General features: G+C 40.5%; 1 protein-coding gene across 1 annotated transcript in view; it reads right to left on the bottom strand.

Annotated features, from left to right (window-relative positions):
• Nucleotides 1-4,324: 4,324 nt before the first annotated feature.
• LOC126827318 (zinc metalloproteinase-disintegrin BlatH1) overlaps nucleotides 4,325-21,505 on the bottom strand; it is a 52,150-nt gene continuing 34,969 nt past the window's right edge. Inside the window, exons 2-11 of the mRNA XM_056102237.1 lie at nucleotides 17,638-17,843; nucleotides 16,696-16,779; nucleotides 14,769-14,904; nucleotides 12,295-12,424; nucleotides 10,705-10,783; nucleotides 9,015-9,098; nucleotides 8,012-8,157; nucleotides 6,761-6,798; nucleotides 5,564-5,687; nucleotides 4,325-4,484 (exon numbers count right to left, since the gene is read on the bottom strand). Of these exons, the coding sequence (XP_055958212.1) occupies nucleotides 4,325-4,484; nucleotides 5,564-5,687; nucleotides 6,761-6,798; nucleotides 8,012-8,157; nucleotides 9,015-9,098; nucleotides 10,705-10,783; nucleotides 12,295-12,424; nucleotides 14,769-14,904; nucleotides 16,696-16,779; nucleotides 17,638-17,843 (1,187 nt within the window). The remainder of the gene's footprint in view (nucleotides 4,485-5,563; nucleotides 5,688-6,760; nucleotides 6,799-8,011; nucleotides 8,158-9,014; nucleotides 9,099-10,704; nucleotides 10,784-12,294; nucleotides 12,425-14,768; nucleotides 14,905-16,695; nucleotides 16,780-17,637; nucleotides 17,844-21,505) is intronic.

Below are 21,505 nucleotides of genomic sequence, written 5' to 3'. Positions count from 1 at the left end.
GAGCTTTACAAATGGATCAGCTATTAGTGCAGCTGTGTAGCAGTGATGAGCTGTCACAACTGCGATGTTTCTAAATGCGTTTTTTAAAGGCCATATTGTTTTCATATTTTCCGTATTGATGGCCTTGACCGTTTCTTGTCCAAAACACAGGAGGCGATAACAATACCCATGTTTCGTACATTAGATCAACATTTATTCGGGTCAGTTGACACCGGGAATATAAACGAAATTTTCAGCAAAAAAATAAAATCTTAGCATGACTATAGTAAGGCATTTAGTGATAGGAAAATATCGAAATAACACAACTTTATGGAGAGAGAGAGAGCGAGAGAGAGAGAGAGGGGGGGGGGGTAACGTCCTCTCGACACAAAGTGGTTCACTTCGGGACTAACACATGGTTCAATTTTATTTCAATAATTCGCTTGCGCGTAGGGGTGTTTAACAGTGGGAGGAAACCGGAGGACCCAGAGAAAACCCACGAGGTTGGACAGGTGACCCTACTCCTTGTCACGTGCAAGCGGGGAAAGGAAACTACGCCATTTGACTCAAAGACAATCACAAGCAACTTTAATAGTACAACGTTTCAACACGTATTCTCTTGCCGTTATCAAGAACAAGGTAAACAATAATATGATACAAAAAGCTGGGAGTGAGCATTTACGAATAAAAAAAATAAGACAAGAATTCATATTCTGTTAGACATATAAAAGGTCAAAGACTGTAAAGACGGAGTTATGATTACAGAGCTTAAGATACTTAGCTAATTAGGAAGCCATTACACAGAGCAATTAGTTACGTTCTAGGTAGTTAAAGCGGGAAATATTGTGTTAAACTTACAAGTGATTACATAGCTACATATGACTATATTAAATTCGTTACCGTATTAAATTCGTTACCGTATGAAATTCGTACAAAAGTACGATATAATATCAGCATATAAACAATAATCTAAATATATATAATTGGGCCTGCAGTTTATCTTTTTGTTTATCTGGTTGGGGTTTGCAGCTACCCGAGGCTTGCCCCGATGCTAAAATTTAGAATATACGGGCATACCCACTACCCCTTTACGGTCTCAGGGTTGCATACTACTTTCGGTTTCCCGTAACTCCTATATGGAAGCATAGAAGGACTCTAACTACCCGTGTAACACCGGGTATATACTAACATAAACTATTATAACACTTACTTTATTATCATCACAAGTTGTATAATCTCTCGGGAATATATGTTCACAATCGTTACCACTGGTACAATATAACATATAACAAAATGTCTCATCATAGCTATCACCATCATACTTAGACTAAAATACATCAATAGTATATGTTAATAAGACATTACTAATTACTTGTATCCTAATCACTGTCCTGAGGTATTCTTAATGACCAGAGAGAGAGAGGGGGGGGGTTTAACGTCCACTCGACACAAACTTCGGGACCAACATATGGTTCTATTTTATTTTAATAATTCGCTTGCGCGTAGGGGTCTTTAGCAGTGGGAGGAAACCGAAGGACCAGGAGAAAACTCACGAGGTTGGACAGGCGAACCATGTCACGTACAACCCGTATAAGATAAAAGGACATTACCTATTACTTGTATCCTAATGACTGTCCTGGGGTATTCTCCGGGGCGAAGTGGATGCTGATTTTGCATGTGGAATAGATTTCATGGCGGCACAAAAACACAAACCCAATATCTATAGGAAGTTTTTTTTGGGCTGTTTGGTACATGCTAGGGTCAATTTGTAGCATATCTCATCCACGCTATATGCTTGCGTGCCAATAGCGCTTAACACCACATTCAATCCACGCGTTCTTTTTTACATTTGAAAAATATAAATCCATGATGCTCAACACGTCACCCCCACCCCATCCCCCCTTATAATGATTCCATTGACAGTCAGTAAGTTTCTGTGAGGTAGCCCACTGTTCATGACATGCTTATAATTAACACTAGTGAAGAAGAACGGTCTGTGACGATTGCCGATCCTTAAATCATGTAACACTGCTTTAATTTGTCTTCTGGAAGGGTTTATTCATTATTAGAATATCTGTATTTATTTTATTTTTGATATATCTGAAAAGGACTTGGAAGTGCAGTAGTGATCACAATGATTTATTTATTCTAAAACGACTACAGTTGAACCGATGTTCTTCTTAGTGTTTAACGTCCGCTTCCACCAAAGGTGATATCGCAGACAAGTCTTATCTTTGTATTTTTATTATCTTAGCGCACGCGCAGAGGTCTTTCCAGTGGGAGGAAACCGGAGTACCCGGAGTAAACCCACCGGGTGAGAGGCGCCCTTATCTCCAAGCCACATACACTTACACCAGGGATCGAAAAACCAACCGCAAGCCAGAGGAGACCGGTCAGCTAGAGGTCGAAGCGCGGCACTCTAGACCACTAGGCAGTCCCAACCCCCCTAGTTGAACCGATGCTTCTGATTGCATTATATACTAACCGGACATAGTGTTGAGTTTTCTCCAAATACCATCTTACACTGATCTTCTATAGTATAATATTGGCCTTCAATATGACCGGAAGTTGTTACTACATCTTCTTTAAACTGGGTGTTAAACAGGCAGCTTATGTTATCACTGTAGGTAGAAATACGTTGAAAAATGCATTTTACAGGCACAAAATAAACCCAGATTTTACTTTTCTTCCTTATGCCCCTGTCAGACCGGGGCGGGGTCCTTACTCCGCTGCCGCGACCGTACGGCGACCAGAAAATATACCAGATCGCCGGCAAACGTGAACAAAACGCGAGAAAATGTCCCCAAAAATTACAAACTCGAATAAAAGATGCGTTCTCACAGCTTTCCAGATCAGATCGCAGAACCTTGGCATTTGCTTTGAACATGCTCAAAACAAACGTCGTGACTCGGCGATCTTTGACGTCCATGGAGACCACAGCACGATATCTGGCGTTCCCACCACGCTTTTACCACTCTTATGGCAATCTTAGCGCACTCTGACTCCATTTCCGTCGCTGTAGGACGCCAACCCGGTCTGACGGGGGTATTAGAACTGGCATATCGTTAGTTTTATTGCAAAATAGTGATAACCCAACAGAACAGCAACCACGAAGTTAATATGAGTGTTTAGGTAACATGTCATTGAGTCAAGAGGCATGGTTTTCTCCAGGTTTCTCAAGATCTGCCCACTGCTAAAGACCACTACGCACAAGAGAATTATTGAACAACTGTGCCGTATTTTAGTCCCTAAATAACATAGTGTTTTGTCAAGTTGACGCTAAACCATAAGCTATAAAATTGATGGTACACGAAGTTAGTATCTTTGTTGTCTAGCCTTAAGTGTCACTTAAATGGCAGTGATGGTGTCCACAAATATTACATATGTGATGGAACTGATTGAAACAATCCTTACTGGCTGAAATAGAGAGCGACAACAGATACACTAGTCGATTTTCGTTAAATACGAAACGTTGTTATATGAGACTGTAAGGGGGTTGTCACGAGATAGCAGAAAGAGAGAAAAGGTATCTACTAATATAGTTTATTCTGGTAGCCCTATACATTATAGACACTCTATTATTCATTCATTTTCCTTAAACGTTACGACTGTCTTCTGCAACACGGATTACAAATCGAAATACGGTGAACGAGGCAAGTGAGAAACCATTTATACAAAGTATAAGTCTACAGGCTACTACATGTAGATTACAAATAGCAATTCTGCGTGTGACTATATGGACGCGATATTCATTCCTTTGCCATCTTTACAAACGTTAAATAATTAAAAACTTGTAGCCTACCCAGATTGTGTTTGAGTCCAGATTAGCCCATTGTAAGCCCCTTTGTAATTGTCTTTATCGTATGCGTGGTATTTCAGAGTATGTTATGCTCTGTAATTCAGCCAGTAAGGATAACTCTTGTTTCTTTGTGTCACTTCCTGATTCTTTAAATCCGTGTTATAGAACAGAAGTGTGTTAAAATTATGTTTGAAATGTGTTTAACCTGTTCTATACAATATTGATGGACACCAACATCGTCCTTTACTATGTTATCTTTCTGCTATAAAATGTTAAATTGTTGGTGGTATAGCCTAAACTAGTATCTATATAATTGTTCTGGTTCAAACTACACTATCACTATCGGTTCTCAGCCGTCACGACTCGGCTCTTCGGCGAATGATTATATTGTAAAGATACACACAAAATATATTTGGCTTCGACCAGTGCAAATGTCGCTAAGACACAACGTGACTTATAAATTCGGTTAAAGCAAATCGATTTAGTGATTTATGTTTATTTATAAAACAACTTTATTCAGAGTATTATTTTATATGAAAATATCTCTTACTTTCTTAAAAACGTTCCGATTGATTGGACAGAACAAGGAGATAATTTCCAAGGTCTAGAAGCATATGACACGTTCCAGGGATGTATGGATCTCGCCGACATCAGATACAGGTCATTGTCATTACATCCAACATCAGAATCATGATCGGCGTCCAAGCTGAAAAGCAAAATATTTTGATGAAAGTCTGTTATTCTAGGTTCCCACTATCACGAATCGCGCTACAATTGAAATCGTGGTTTTAATCCTGGAGTAATCGTGATGATTCTATCAGGTTTTATCATATATTGTGGTCAGTCGTAGCAATCGATTTGATCGTATCGAAACGTATTCGAACGTATCTCCAATAGGGACAATACTATCGTAAAGCATCGTAAGACAGTGTGAACCTAGCATTAACAATACCTCATAATGCTAGGTCCCCACTGTCGTGCGATGTGTTACGATACCATTGTCCCTGTCGAGTCCACGATCTGGTACGTGAAGATACTTTCGGCTACGTTTCGATACGATCGACTATTGCCAAGACAGACCTTAATATATTATAAGACCTGACAGGACCACCACGATTACACCAGGATTAAAACCACGATTTCAATTGTAGCACGAATCGTAATAGTGGGAACCTAGCGTAAGCTAGTAAAGATTTAGTATGCATCGAATCCTGATACCCGATATAATACTATACAGGATACAAAAGAGTTGGATGGAACAATCAGTCTAGTAACAGGTTATCTGTCCTACTGCAGATCGGTGCGTGCTGTATCATAAGGCCTGTCATTGAGTCAACTGGCGTGGTTTCGAATCCCCGGTTGTGCGTGACAAGGAGTAGGGTCGCCCGTCCAACCTCGTGGGTTTTCTCCGGGTCCTCCGGTTTCCTCCCACTGCTAAAGACCCCTACGCGCAAGCGAATTATTGAAATAAAATTAAACCATATGTTAGTCCTGAAATGACCTAGTTTGTGTCGAGTGGACGTTAAACCCCCATTTCCCTCTCTCTCTCTCCCTACTGCAGACACAAAGGGTTGACGAATTGGGAAGTGACGCAAAAAAAAGGAAAACATGTTGACTGAAATAGAGAGCAATAACAACTATCTGGAATGTGTTTAGCAACTTCTGTCCCAAGTGTAATATTGGCGGACACCGACTTTGTCCGTTACGTTAGGAGTATGAACGGTTAATATTAGGTTTAGCGTTTTGGTTCCTCTAATATATCCAAATTGTTTCATACAAACCAACCTGTGTCCTAACTCATGTGCCGCTGTAGCACCAACGTTGCCATCAAATGCATTTTCTATAATAGACGCTGATAAATAATACCCTTCCTCATCTCTATAACACATACATCCAAAATTAGCTAAACCTGTAATATACAATATATATCGCTATAACAAATATTGTCAAAATATTAAATCCCGTCTGCAGTTGTTTTTGTGACGTGCATGGGAGCCACGATGGCTCAGTGAGTAAGACGTTGGCTAGCTAACCTAGATGTTCCGTGTTCATCAAGATTTTCCGGCGTGATTCCCCTTGTTGGTGGTGCAGGACGTGATGGAGGACCTGGCAAGGGACAACGTATAGTTGTTCGGAAAAGTCAGGTTCCGTACACGTAATTAAAAAACCTTGACAGTTGGAATTCGATATAAGGGTAGGCGGTAGCCCGCTGTCCGGGTAACACCCCCCTCATGGCACACTGTGTGACATATTACCGTCTCTCTTAGTCAAGTCGGGACAGAAAGATAGGACATTAAACCGAATTTCATTGCATTTTATGATGGATGATAACACGTGTATAGAGGTTATGTAATAGATAATATTATCCTACGAAGCTGTAAATACTTTGTCGACACACGACATTAGGTTGATCTGGAATGTTATTTCCATTAGCGATGGCTCAAAATAAGTATGATAAATCACTTTTTCAGACGTCTGATTGTTCATTAATTTTCAAGATTTTTGTTTTGCGTAGATCTCAACATTTGCTCTCTTTGCGGACCGGGAGACGCGGTGGCTCAGTGAGGAAGACGCTGACTCGATATCCATGAGGTCTCGGTTGACTTACGGTGTTGTTCGAGAGAGTTCCTCGGGAATTTCCGACACGGTGTCCCTCCATTGTCAGTGATGCAGGACTTAGGATCCTAGCAAGGACAGTGTCTAGTCGTTCGGATAGGACGAAAAACAGAGGTCACGTGTATACATTGGCATGCACGTACAACAACCCTTGACAGTTGGGATTCGAAACATGAGCAAGCCTCACAGACAGATGCACGCCACCAAGAAAATCAACACAACAGGTAGAATTAAATCGATATATTTATTTTATCCAAATCAGAATCTTCGAGTCAATTTAACTTCATATATGTACGTAAACAACGTCTTATCCTCAAAATATTGAAGATTTTGCGACGTGCATAAATAAAATATTTAGAAACCTACCGAGGGAGTCTGATTGTCCTGCATCTGAAAGATCATATCTATAAAGAAAAAAAACATTATAACAAATAATACGAAGCTCTGGCATAATTTACAAATTTGTTTATCAATCAGCAACCAATCATCAATTCTGTAAAAATATGTAAAGCTGACCTTCAAATTTCAAGGGTTGTCCCCCTTGTTATTTTAAAATCCAATGTTATGTTTTAGTCTATGTCTCGAGGATGAGTTTGAGGTGTAGGAATTTACTGATGGCCACATCCACAGAAAGTCGACGTGGCCAGCGTTATTCTGACCAATGTGTCATGGAACGAGACTCATTGGGAGGTCCAAGCATAATGGTTTGGGGTGGAATCGGCCTGAACCAAAATATTGGTCCAGGGAGAGGAGGCGGCATCACAGCAGTGCGCTACATCGACCAAGCTCTCAGACCCCACGTCATACCACATTTCGCACGTCATCAAACCAACGTTTTTCAGCATGACAACGCCCGTGCCCACACCGCCAGAGTTACTCGGGACTTTCTACAGCAGAACGGTGACAACGTTACGCACTGGCCAGCCCTTAGTACAAACTTAATCCCGATTGAACATCTTTGGGATGAAATTCAGAGGAAACTTAATAATGTCGTACCGAGACCAAACACAGCCGATGGATTGTGCCAGGTTTTTCTGAGAATTAATCACTAATGTGTCAATATACTCTTCACAAAAAATTTGCTTTTATCCATTTAGTAAGTCGTTTTCTAGAAGGAGTTGATTAAAGTGCCTCTTGGAATTGTGATGAATTAATCACTAATGTGTCAATATACTCTTCACAAAAAATTTGCTTTGATCCATTTAGTAAGTCGTTTTCGAGAATGAGTTGATTACAGTGCCTCTCTGATTTTTAAATCGTACTGAAAATGACAGGTTGCATGGCCGAGAGGTTTCGAATGCGGGCAGGGAAAACTTTGTGGATGTCACACCTGAAAGAACTTCCCGTGTCGCCATTGCATACGTACTGAAGGGAAGAGGCGCCTGCACACGGAAGTCATCATTAGCCACTACCCATTCAGAATAGATTTTTTTTCTAATTCCTGGCGGTAACCTTATTATAAAGACGTCACACACAGTTGACACATGCGCACAACCGGTGGTGATTGACTTTCTAGTCGCAAATCGGAAAGGATATTAGGAGAGATTATCCGTACATTTTTGTAACCTGTAATCGCCATATTTTATATTAGAGTGGATGTGATAGTAGGATACTTACGCTGTAAAGAACATATAGTGATCGCTGGGAGGAAGTTTATCTTCGTTTATATATAACCATTCAACAGCTACATCTAATCCTTTGTTATAATCTAATTGATTCGTGTCATAAACTTCGTCATCCATAAATTTGGAGCTGGCCTTATCCTGCAATATCAGAATAACATGTCATATTCAAGCATTGAGCGGATGTTATTCGATCAGGAGTAAACCTGGTGCCATGCTGTTACTACATACGGCTCCAAACCTTTTTTGTCAACCAAAGTTTCGTTCAAGGCACCTCGCATAAATTTTAAAGTAAACGATTCACTACACACGTTCCAGAACCTATAAATTAGGTATAAGTGCCCAATCAATGCTCTTGTTGTGGTGGGGGTCGCATAGCTAACATTTTCGTGTTGCGTGTTCGTATTTGTCACTCCCGCCATTAGCTTCGGCTTCAAAACATCACTGCTGTTATATATATATAAAAAGCTAGTGAAGGGTGTGGTGTATGAAACTGGGTATGTTTAACCTTGCTAGAACACGTGATATCACAAACGTGTGTATAGATTTATAGAAGGCAAGCAACGTCACGGTTATATAGAGACACGCGCATGTGATATGGATCAGAGGCGTGGTGACCCATGATTTTGCACGAGGAACAATATCCCGTCCGGGCCCCCATAAAACAATATTTATATGTATGTGGGGGGTGAGGCTGGGGTGGCAGTCCCTCTCAGTGCCACCTGATAATAGTGGGCTGTGTGGAACGTGCTTGAGTCGATTTGTAGCATATCTGACCCACGGTGTATATATTGATACTGGTTAAGCATTATGATTATAATGTTGAAAACCGCATTGAAACCGTGTGATTTTTTGCCATTTGCGAGGCCGCGCAAATACTCAAAACCATGACGTAAAGCTCGCCATTGCGTCCCTTTCACTTATCTTCTGATATAGATTATTGCTTTAATATCAACTGATTCGTTCTTTCAGCATTTTTATTTCATTAATTTACTTACCTTTAATAAAATTAATCCCGATATAACAATATTTATTACTAATGATGGGTCTTGTTCATAAATACTTTCATATCTAAGTCGTATCTGAAGAAATGAAATGAAATGGGGTTTAACGTCCTACTGTTCTGCTCAGAACCGTGGTCTCGTATCTGGAGAAATCATATTGGATTATTTTCAGTCAGAAACTTAATAAAATGTGAAGCTGGCTCACTAACATGGACGTCCTTGTTTCGATCCCGTGGGGTTTTCCAGTGAGATTTCCCGGTCGATAGTGGCAAGGTACAGTGTCTAGTCGGTCGGGTGGGACGAAAACACGATGTCCCGTGTATACATTGGCATTAACCTAAAATAAACCTCGTAGCACCCTGCATGGCGTATGCCCCATTTCATCATGTTTTGCGAAAAAAAAAAATTAGGAATGGAAGTGTCTATTTTCAGACCGGTTACTTACACCTCCAACCCTAACCCTTGCCCAGAGTTCCTATAGATGAATTTTCCCTATGGAAATGATCTCCGCAACGGGTCTGAAAATAGACAACACCAATAAGAATACCGCATCACAGACCCACCTGCTCAACGTCTGAAACTACTAAGAGTTATTGCCCTTAGACATTTCTTAACGAAATATATTTTGCACCTGCCAATGACACCAGTATATATATCATATATGAATGAATTTCAAGTATTTTGTGGCAAATAAAAATAAACTAAGAGAACCTTTCACACAAAACTCAATTACGGGGCTAATGAAGACGGGCATGCGCCATACAGTGTGCTATGAGGGGCATAGGCGCAGATCCCGGTGGGGACACAACTGTCCCCACAACTGGACAGCGGCGCTACGGCTTACTTTTATATCGAATTCCAACTATCAAAGGGTGCATGTCAATGTGTACACGAGACCTCGGTTTTTTGTCCCATCCGAATGACTAGACAACTGTCCTTGTCAGGCCCTCCGCTCTGCACCACTGACACGGGGAAACCACGAAGGAAAACCCCGATTAACTTTCTCGGCTAACACCGGGATCGATTTATTTCTGTGTTAAAAATAAAATAGCTAAATAGTTTGTATTTAGTATAGTAGATTACGACTATTGGGAGCGATATCTGGCTATTACATTTGTATTAAACACTTCTACCAAACCGTGTGTATATTTACACAATAAGTGATAGATTAGGATTATCGTATTGAAATCGTAGCTAAACTCAACCCTTTGAATGGCTACAAACCGGAAGTACCAACGCCGATTGTTATATGTTTAGTCTCGGTCACCTTGATCGGCCAGTAACACGAGAATAATAGCTTCACATCCACTAAAAAATGAAATGAAATGGGGTTTAACATCTTACTGTTCTGCTCCTAAACTGGGCTAATGAAGACGGGCATACGCCATACAGTGTGCTATGAGGGAAATTTTGCCCGGGCAGCGGCGCTACGGCCTACTCTTATATCGAATTCCAACTGCCAAGGGATCTTTTACGTGCACGCCAATGTGTACACGGTACCTCGGTTTTTCGTCCCACCCGAACGACTAGACAGCTGTCCTTGTCAAACCCTCCGTCTTGCATCACTGACAAGGGGAAACCACGCCGGAAAATCTGGATGAACTCTCTCGGCCAATGCAGGGACATCCACTAAAGGTAGCCTTTTAAGAGGAAGGTAAAGATGAGAACTGAATGTAATATTTACCTGTTCTGTTACAAACGAATAATAAATATTAATATCTAAAGTTGTATTATCAACATCGTTATTATTAAATGATAAAAATCTGAAAAATAAGACGATACATAATATTTTAAAAAATCTCTAAAATATAATTCTGACATTAATTTTAAACTGGCAAGTTTATTAAAATGCTGGGAATACGGGTCGCATTCTGCACACAGAAATCCATCTACTTCATACTTCGAAAAAAGATCACTGCCCTAAATGGCCGCCATATCTAAAAATTAGTATACTTTTTTGTAATTAGGTTCTAATCAGTTTCACATCTGTCATACACGCAAAGACTAAATAAACTTTTTCAATTGAATTAAATGGAAGCAGAATAAATCTTTAACAAAGTTCTCGAATTTACTTTGTGTTTTCGACTAAAATCTTCGATTTAGGACTTAAAATAATGCCGGTTAACTAGCTTAGTGTCTGTTCTCAAGCGGAGCTAACTGTAGACAGACAGCCTAAGTTTAGTATGTACGGGTCGTAGTTATTTGTAGCTACCTAACAGACAACATAATATTTGGCATACGTAGTGAAATTAAATATATTGAATTCTATTGAATTTGGGTACAATAAGTGAAAGATTAATGTTTACATTTAATTTTACCTTGATATTTGGGATCTATTGATTCCGCAAAGTGGCGATTTATGGAAAATGGAATAAAGTCTGCTCTATTGTTTCTTCCACGTGAAAACAAAAACCGCAATTTGGTGATGTTTATTGTTTTGATTTAGACAGAAAGTTATTACAGGGGAATACGTTAGGAAGTAATTTAAACTGTAGAGGAAGGATGTTTTCACGTCCATTCACTATCACACCCAATCTTTATCACATTTCTACTACCTGTCACATCATCACATCATGTCCCTATCATATCGTATTTCAACTACTGCTTATCCTCTGTCACATCATACCCCTATCACACCCTACCTCAACACATTATCATGTCCCTGTCATATCTTATCTCAACCACTGCTTATCCCCTATCACACCCTACCGCAATACCTTCTCCCGACCATCCCATCATATCGTATCTCTACCACTGCTTATCCCCAGACACATCATTATCCTATCACGGTCTATCCCCTATCACCTCCTAACCCAACACCTTCTCCCCACTGTCACACCATAAATCACATCCCCTATCGCATCACAACCCTATTATATCCTATCCCATCGTTTATATGGCTGGTGCACTAATGTCATTTATGTAATGGTATGGTTCTGATCTCTGCCTGTATGCAAAAATATTCATCTATCTGATTTTATCCTTGTCCACTATCATACCTTCATCGATACCAATATCATACCCTACCCTCTTCCACACCTATCAATATCATATCCTTGTCCACTATCATACCTTCATCGTTACCAATATTATACCCTACCCCTGTCACACCTACCAATATCATATCTCCTTCCCCATCCTACTATACCACTCAATCATTTCATGTCCTTTTTTCTGATCCCAGAAGTGGAACACCAACATATTCCGTATTATTTAGAGACAGGAACGGCAGTTGACACACACTATTAAGATGTATGAAATAGTTTATACGTACTTTTGATAATCTTGATGATCTGCTATATAACATAACTCTACTGTATAAATATGTTCTTCTAATGATCGTTTAGGACGTGAATTATTAGAATCAACTTTAGATACCTTGTGTTTTATTATTCTTCTGAAATCTAAAGATAACAGTACAATTATCAGAATGTGTCTATTTCCTAAACGGGAAATCGTGTGTGAATGTGTGGGTTGGGGTGTGGGGGTGGCTAACAGATGTCAGACAGTAGGGTCTTGTAGTAAAAAGAGCACTGTAAACTGTAACCATACAAATAAATTGTACTTGAAACTGAATTTATAGAATTGTTTTTGTTTGTGTTTACTTCACATACAACAGAAGGTAACATAGAACGCCCGAAGTCCACCAAATACGGGGGATCACGTGGCTAAGTGGGTAAGACGCTGGCTCGCTAGCCTGGAGGTCGGGTGTTCGATCCCTGCATTGGCCGAGAAAGTTCATCCAGCTTTTCCGGCGTGGTTTCCCCTTGTCAGTGATGCAGGACGGAGGGCCTGACAAAGACAGCTGTCTAGTCGTTCGGATGGGACGAAAAACCGAGGTTCCGTGTACACATTGGTGTGCACGTAAAAGACCCCTTAGCAGTTGGAATTCACCGACTATCACCGACATAAATAACAGTCAGACCGCGTTAATTATTGAAATCCATCCCATTATTAATTTATCAATCAATTTTTCATGTCTTTATGTCTAGGACCATGCGACATCTCACACGAGTTACATCATCGCTAGATGTCACTGTACTAAGGGATCAAATTCCCATATGTGTCGTTGCCAGAACTTATCTATACAAATGGTAGGGTGACCCACCATAAATAAATATCTCCATATATCTCGACAATTTCGCCACAATATTTATATATATGCCAAGCCTCAAATCAGTTTCACACAATTATAGTCACTAAATAAACGATCATGTTGTACTTAATAAGCTATGACCATTAATCATCTATAAATAATAGACTGAAAACTGGTTCCATGTGTCGTCCATAACATCCAGACACTTTTGAGTAAAAGATAGGTTACGTGCCCTTGTTTTGAAATTAGTCTCGCTTAACCAGTCTATCGACCATTCTAGGGCTGATTGACAGGTCGGGATAATCAAGACTACTTTTTTACGAAACATAACAGAAAGCTAGAACAAGAAATTGAATTTAGAAATGAGCACGTTAGCTAGCTCAACAATTGTTTTAAGAAGCTTGTAAAAGTAAAATGAAACTACTGCTAGTATCATGTTCCTGTCTAACCCGAGTGTTTCTGAGATATTATTTGTACTAAACCAAAAGATGCCGCTCTTAACGGTACAGTTAATGATAAAGCGATTTAAAAAATGAAACGAACGTAATTTCTAAATCTGCTGTAATAACCAAGAAGCTTAATTTCACTGCTATTCAAAATCGTCAACAATAATTTTTTTACGGCTGTAATAGTTGATAGATTTGTAGAGAATTGCACGTGCCATGGCTATTTATAGTATCAAACTGTCAGAAAGTTGGCCTCGACACGGCGAATGTGCACGCTTCAGTGGTAGTCTCGAACTATCAGCGGTGGACTGTATTTCTGTAGGTGCGTGGGCCACCCTACAAATGGCAATGCAGGGGATTTTGAAATAGATATTTGTTGTTAGTGTAACTCCTGTCATTCTATATGGACACAGCTCACCAAATATTTCTACGCCGTAAACAAGGGCCAAAGTTATTTTTAGACTCTCTCTCCCTTTCCCTTTTTCCCCCTTTTGCATGGCGATTTTTGTTGACTTTTTGGTGTAGAATCGAAAAAAAGGGTTTGAAAATACATTTTCAGCCAGGTTTTGGTGAATATTCATGATTTTGAGGCGGAAGGATACAAGAGTTGTGAGGTTGGTTACGTTGAAATGTAGGGCCGGAAATTGCATGTTTACTTGTCTCTACTTCCAACTTGTGTATCTCAAGTTTTTCATGGTGAACCTCATACATGCTTTTGGGCAAGAGTTTGCCACATGTTGCTCCATCTGTGGCAGAAAGCGTTCTACCCAACGAAAATTTGGGAAAAAGTTAGAGCCGGTCTAAGAGACGAGAATTAACATTAAAGTCAATGGGGAAACAATTAGTGATCTGTGGCCATATGGCTCCGTTTACACTTGGATTTGTATCTGTAGGTACCAATAAACATGACGTACGGGAAATCAGATACGGCGGAAAATTCGTTTCTTGTAAAAATTAGGATTTTGATTCAAACATTTGGGTAGAAAATGAATGCGACACAATAATTTCTCAATTAACGTCTCTTGTGAACTATCATGATCTTATAACGGATGGCAGTGTATGTTCGCGTGCGCCACCAAGTCAGACTAATCAAGCTGGACTGCTTTCACAAATTCTAATCATGTCAGCGTGAAGAAATACTTTGATCCGAACCTCCTTGGTTCTGGTAATCAGCTTCGTGTAGTTTAGGAGTTTTTTTAGACCTACCTTTAAAGTAATCTGTTACAGGTATTTCTTCTTCCTTTTCTTGAAGAACATGAAAAACATCCATGCCATCCTCATTCTCTAAACTATTGTATGGTGATAACTGATGGATTTTATCGTCTATTTCTATTTCACCTTCCTTTAATTATAACATATAGTGGTAATATTGTAATAGGAAACTATACAAAGTATAAACTATCGCCCAGTACAGTCAGACATTAAGGGCTAATGTCGATTATATTTTGGAGAATAAAACTGCTTAATATTGTGTTAAAAACCCTTAAAAACCTCTACCTTATAGGGCCGAGCAACTAACTCAATATACGTGATACGTTTTCAAAAAATCTGAATCAGTCAGTCTTCGTCTGCAAATGGAGATCAGTGTACCAAGCTGTATTCTAAAAATAACGTGTAGTTGAAATTTACCTTTCGTTATCAAGTACAGCACGTGGGTCTTGCACTGTATAGACCGCTAAAGTAATGGCAATATAACATTGACTCGAAATCTTAAAAGGGTTATGTGTCCAGATTATAAGCAGGCTTGACGTTTACATGCAAACAACTCAATGTTTTGAGCTGAAATTTTGAGACAAGGTAAATACACCATTCCTCTATATTTTGGGGGTTAAATTTCATACGTACACGGACTTTTTTTTCCGAGACTCTGTTAAAATCGGGATAATCCCTCTAAACAAAATAAGTACGCGGTTAGGGCACGCACAGAAGGGTTGGGCCACCGCAATCTTCTTTTTCTAGTTGCAGATTTGCCATGGTGCACTATATGTAAAAATAAAACATAATATATTGTCACACATACTGAGAATAAATTACGGTATTAATTCGTTAATTTATAGAAATTGTCTCGAAGTTTGTGATCAGAAAATCTAGAAAGAGGGCTATTTTAATTTCAGCATGTGTATATTTTTTTTTTTTTTTTTTTTTTTGAGTTGGGTTGACGATCTTAAAGGAGCTAAGCCGCTATTCTTCGGCATCTAGAAATGGACATAAATGGGTCGCAACGCATACAATAATGTGCGTTCAATGTATATAAACTGATTTACATTCCAACGTTTCTGTTTTTACTGTAACGTCTCATCAGTTATGTCAATCTTTGTCGTCTGGTTGTTCCAGTCTATTCTCCTGCGGGGTATGTTTAGCCTCTTTCATCGAGTCGCTTCATTACAAATGGCCCTTGAAAGCATTCTGACACGCGATTCGTGTGCTAATTTTTGTGTGCTGAATATTGGTTAGCTGAAGCCAATCTGTTCACGGTAAGATAACAATATCAATGTTGATTTAAATTGAACAATAAGTTGTGTTTGGAATGGGGGGGGGGGAAGGCCTAATCAGTTCTCCGGGGTTGGATGGCCGAATGTTTAGCACGTGCGAGTTGTATCATAAGGTCTGTCACTGAGTCAACTGGCGTGGTTTCGATTCCCCGGTTGTACGTGACAAGGTGTAGGGTCGCCTGTCTACCCCGTGGGTTTTTCTCCGCGTCCTCCGGTTTCCTCCCACTGCTAAAGACCCCCACGCGCAAGTGAATTATTGAAATAAAATTGAACCATATGTTAGTCTCGAAATGTCCTAGTTTGTGTCGAGTGAACGTTTAACTCCATTTCTCTCTCTGAGTTTGCAATGTCGAAGAATGTGGATGCTACTGAATTAGAAACTGGGCTCCTTTAATAGAGCCCCGGTTTTGTGCAGGGATAATGTACAAGAATCTGTTAACAGATGGTCGCTTGATGTAAACTGATATGCGGCGCTGGATTTAGCTTCTGCACCTAGATATTTTGGCGACGATCAGAAATTCCCGTCAATCCCAAGGGAGTATAAGATGCCCTATTAAAATATTAGCGAAAAAAATGGACAAAATCTTAATGTAGCTGGGAGAAATTTATTACAAATATTACAAAACACAAAAAATACTTACCAAGTGAAACATGTGTAGATGGTCTTGTTGTCGACTGATTTTTATTACTGATTTTCTTAATTCATCCTTATACACAGCAACACACTAAACAATTAATCAAAAAAAACCCACAGAATTTCAATAACAGAGCAAACAAAAATACATATAGCTAAATTGTAAAATAAAATGAAATGGGGTTTAACGTCCTACTGTTCTGCTGCGACTGGGCCAATCAATACAGGCTTACGCCATACAGTGTGCTGTGAGAGAAATTTTGCCCGGATAACAGCGCTACGACCTACTCTTATATCGAATTACAACTGCCAAGGAATCTTTTACGAGCACGTCAATGTGTACACGGAACCTCGGTTTTTCGTCCATCCGAACGACTAGACAGCTACCATTGACAAGTGGAAACCGAGGATCTTTCTCGGCCAACACCGGGATCGAACCAGCGATCTCCAGACTAGCAAGACAGCGTCGCACTCACTTAGCCACCGTGGCTCCCTATAGCTAAATGGAAATGAAATGACACTCGGTTTATCGTCTTACTTTTCCGTACCACCGGGGCTAATGAATACGGAAATAGGCAAAACAGTGCCCTATTTGCGGAAAATTTTGCCAGGACAGAGGAGTTTCTGTCTATTCTTCTCGGTATTCTAACTTCTAAGAGTTCATCTGCGTGCACGCCAGTGTGTGCACCGGGACCTCGATATTTCGTCCCATCCGACAAAGAGCAATAAGACCGGAAACTCAACCAAGCTGGGGTCGAACCCTGGACTGTGGGGTCAGTGAGCCAGCACCGTATTCACATAACCAGCATCACTTCTGTTTTTGGAATGAGATAGGCTACCTTCAATGCATTTTATTTCCCCAATATACGCTAACGGTGACCGTTGACACATTTTATTTACGTAAATTACCAACGATACCCGTTTGCCGTTGACACACGTGGCTACTTACCCGCGAAGCTATGTTCATTTTTTCTAATCCATTTTCCGTGAAGGTGTACATCGGGATAGTTGCAATCCGCTCTAGATTCAAGATGGTGTCACCATTGTCTGTTTCAAGGTGAAAGGCCATTTTGTCTGGCATGGAGGATGTAACGTCCCGCTTTTCTCTTTCATTGGGTGTGAAACTGTGTTCCAAAAACTTTATCTTTACAATTTCTGAAATGTTCACAAATGACATTTATCAGTCCTTGGTGGTTTTAATCAAGCCCCGTTTTTTGTTCAAATATTTAGCTTCGTAGCCAGTCAAAAACTTTATTACGGATTCAGCTATAAATTAAAAAAACCTACTTTCACAAGTTGTAATAAACATTTGAAAAACTCCTCGGCACAGGATATCTACAGGAAAGGCAAAAAACCCAAAACAAATAGATTTAATGATGATTACAGAAAAATAGTTTTATTGACACACATTTGTTTATCGTTCGTTCTTGGTGTTTAACGTCTGCTTCCACATAAGTGATATCGCAGACAAGACATAGGAGAGCCGAAGCTGATTCCTGTTTTTTAGAATATGATTTTGCAATCTTTCCATTTGGCCTTAGGCCATGGATTTGGTTTAGTGGGAAGTTCTTCCCTTTATTTAATATAAAACATATCGTTTGGTAGATGATCTCGTCTGCTTCTGGATTGGTAGATGTCATCGTTTTAGTGTTTAGGTGCCAGGCCCGTCTTATCGTGGCCTCCCCTTACTCCACTATCCCACTCTCTGGGTTTGGTATCAGTTTTATTTGCGGAATAGTGTTTAGGTGCCGAGTTCGTCTGACCGTAACTCCCCCTTACTCCACTATCCTGCTAGTTTGGTAGATGTCATCTTTGTGGGGTTTGTGTTTAGGTGCCAGGCCCGTCTTATCGTGACCTCCCCTTACTCCACTATCCCACTCTGTAGGTTTGGTGTCTGTTTTTGGTGGAATAGTGTTTAGATGCCGAGTCCGTCTGATCGTGACTCCCCCTTACTCCACTATCCTGCCAGTTTGGTATAAATCCCCAATGTAGTTTAGTGTTTAGATGCCGGGCCCGTCTAACCGTGACCCCCTCTTACTTCACTATTCTACTTAGTCCAACTGTGTCCATTAGGGCGTGGATTTGTTCGAGGATTTGCAGTTTCAGATCTGGTCTCGGGAAGAGTAGGTTCTTAGTGTTGAATGGTATGTTGTTGGTCTCCATTGTTCTCACTAGTTCCCTTCTCTCCTCCTCGTATACCTCGCAGTCTACCAGAACATGGTTGGTGGTACATTCTTCTCCGCACTCACAGATGATGACTTGGTGTTTGTAGTCTCGCAGCCGCTCTTTCACCCTTAGCTTCCATATAAGTCTACAAATATCTCTTCTAGGGTGATTGAGTGTTGTCTTTGTGTAGATCTTGTCATCCAGCCGGAATCTGTATGTGTCAAGTTCAACGAGATTTAATTCCCAGATTGAATTGACCTGTCTTTTGACCATACTGTAGATTTCCGTGGTGCTGTAGTCTATGGTGCGGAGTGGTGCTGTGTCCTTGAGACCTTCATTAGCGAGTCGATCTGCCTCCTCGTTTCCTCTAATGTTGACATGTGATGGAATCCACACGAGTTCTACTTTGCTTCCCTTCTCTATAACCTTCTGGTACAGCTGCCTGATTTCCAAAATGACTTCTGGTCTTGAGTCCGAGTTGTCATTTTGGATTGAAATCAGACTGCTCAGAGAGTCGCTTGGAATGACGAACTTACTAGTCTTTTGATGGGAAATCCATGATATAGCGCCACGAATGGCCACAAGCTCTGCAGTGTACACCGAGCAGTTATTGAGCAGTTTCCTGCTTATTCCCTGTTTCCCGTTTGGCAGGTATATTCCAAACGAGCTGGTGCCCCTTTCAGGATTGCGTGAGCCATCCGTGTACACATGGTCCCAGTCATCAGACGGCCATTTGTCTTCCAGGTGTTCTAGAGAGAAAGCACGTGCAGCAGTGGGGTTGTTTTTCTTGTCAGTTTTCTGTAGTAGATCTAGATTAACCGGCGGTATAGGGAGCGTCCAAGGGGCGATCGCTGGAGGGTCGTGTTCATTTATCACGAGCTCCCCCAGTTGCAGTTCCTTGATTGTTTCCCTGATACCCTGGCTGAAGCTTTTCTTTCTAGGATCTCTTACATATCTTGTCTTTTGTAGACTGACAAAAGTAGGGGATCTTTCGCCCAGTTGCGAGATCTTGGCCCAATACCTTGTCGCTAGTTCTTTTCTTCTTAGGGATAGGGGCAACTCCCCGGCTTCCTGTAGTAATGCCTCTCTCCTAGTCCCAAGCCCTACGCCGGTCGCAATACACAGAGCTTTGTATTGAATGGTGTCAAGCTTACTTAAGAGTTTTGGCGCACAGTTCACGAAGGCCAAAGAGCCGTAGTCTAATACAGAGCGTTTAGAGAACGATACACCATCATTAATGTAACTCTATTGGCACCCCATGTGCTGCCCGTTATTTTCCTCATTAAGTTTAAGTTTCCTCATTTTGGTGCATCTATCTACAGTCTCGTCGATGTGCGGTTTCCAGGTCAGCCTTCGGTCAAAGATTACGCCAAGGAACTTGGTTTGGTCTTTAAACTCGATGGTTTTCCCGTTCATACACAGAGTCATTCTGTTTATCCCTCTATCCCTGCTTACAAGCATGCCGACTGTTTTCTTCTCCGAGACTTTGAATCCCCAATCGTTTGCCCATGCCATGAATTTGTCTAAGGCCTTCTGCATGTTCTTTTGTAGTTCACAGAAGTTCCTCCCTTTCCTCCATATCGTACTGTCATCAGCAAATTTAGCTAACTCAGTTTTGGCGTCGAGGTAGGAAGATTTCTGTATGTTGTTGATCATGATATTGAAGAGAGTGGGACTGATAACCGACCCCTGAGGCGTGCCATTTTCTAATGTTTGCCCGGCACTCAGGAATCTGCCTACATTCACCTGTATCTGTCTATCCCTCAGAAAGCTTTTGATCCACCGAAACAGTATGCCCGTTATACCAATACGTCCTAACTTGAAGAGCAGCCCGTCTAGCCAGACTAAATCGAAAGCCTTAGTTAAATCTACGAACACGACACATAACAGGTTCCCAGAGAGGAGTGCCTGCGACATGACTTGCTGTAGTCTCACCAAGTGGTCCGTTGTTGAACGCCCTTTCCTGAACCCGCTTTGATTTTCGTCGATCAGTCGGTTGCTCTCCAGATAGAACTGTAGTCGTATGTTAACCATTGTTTCCAAGGTTTTGCACAGTGTGGATGTCAAGCTTATTGGTCGATAGGACTCTGCCTTTGTTCTCTCTTTACCTGGTTTTGGAAGAGGGATGACGTTGGCTTTCCGCCATTCTTTGTTTATGGCTGACGTTTTTATTTGACGACATTGTGTATTACTTTAGACAGGACTTAGACCACTACATTTCTTTTTATATTGATTTTGAAGCCATTAGGTTTAACATTAAATTTTTACAACCCGTTAACAGTGGTTGACTATTTTTTGTATTTTCGAAATGGCAATTCTACCAGACAATATGCTTTTAACACGATGGCTTCCTTTTAGAAGAATAATTGCTACACTTGTAAATGTTGGATTGAGTAAGGTGGTTATTACGTTCAAGTTCACAAAATTGTATCGAGTTTAAAACCAATTATACTAGAATACAGAAGACAAGTTTCTAGGGTTACATTCACGCAAATTACTCTTTTACTTTGTTATTATCATCGAACAAATTGGAATTTCTTTTCTTTATGTGTTTGCTTACAAATGGGTGAATCAACAAATGTCGATATTTATTTTTACTGGTGTGGCCGAAAGGAAAAACTTTTTTCGTCAGATTTCTGAAAGCATCCTGA

This window comes from Patella vulgata, chromosome 7 (genome assembly GCF_932274485.2).
Source record: "Patella vulgata chromosome 7, xgPatVulg1.2, whole genome shotgun sequence".
In the NCBI taxonomy this organism is placed as follows: Eukaryota; Metazoa; Mollusca; class Gastropoda; family Patellidae; genus Patella; species Patella vulgata.
Note: the sequence above shows the minus strand (reverse complement) of the source record. Positions and strands in the feature narration are given on the sequence as shown.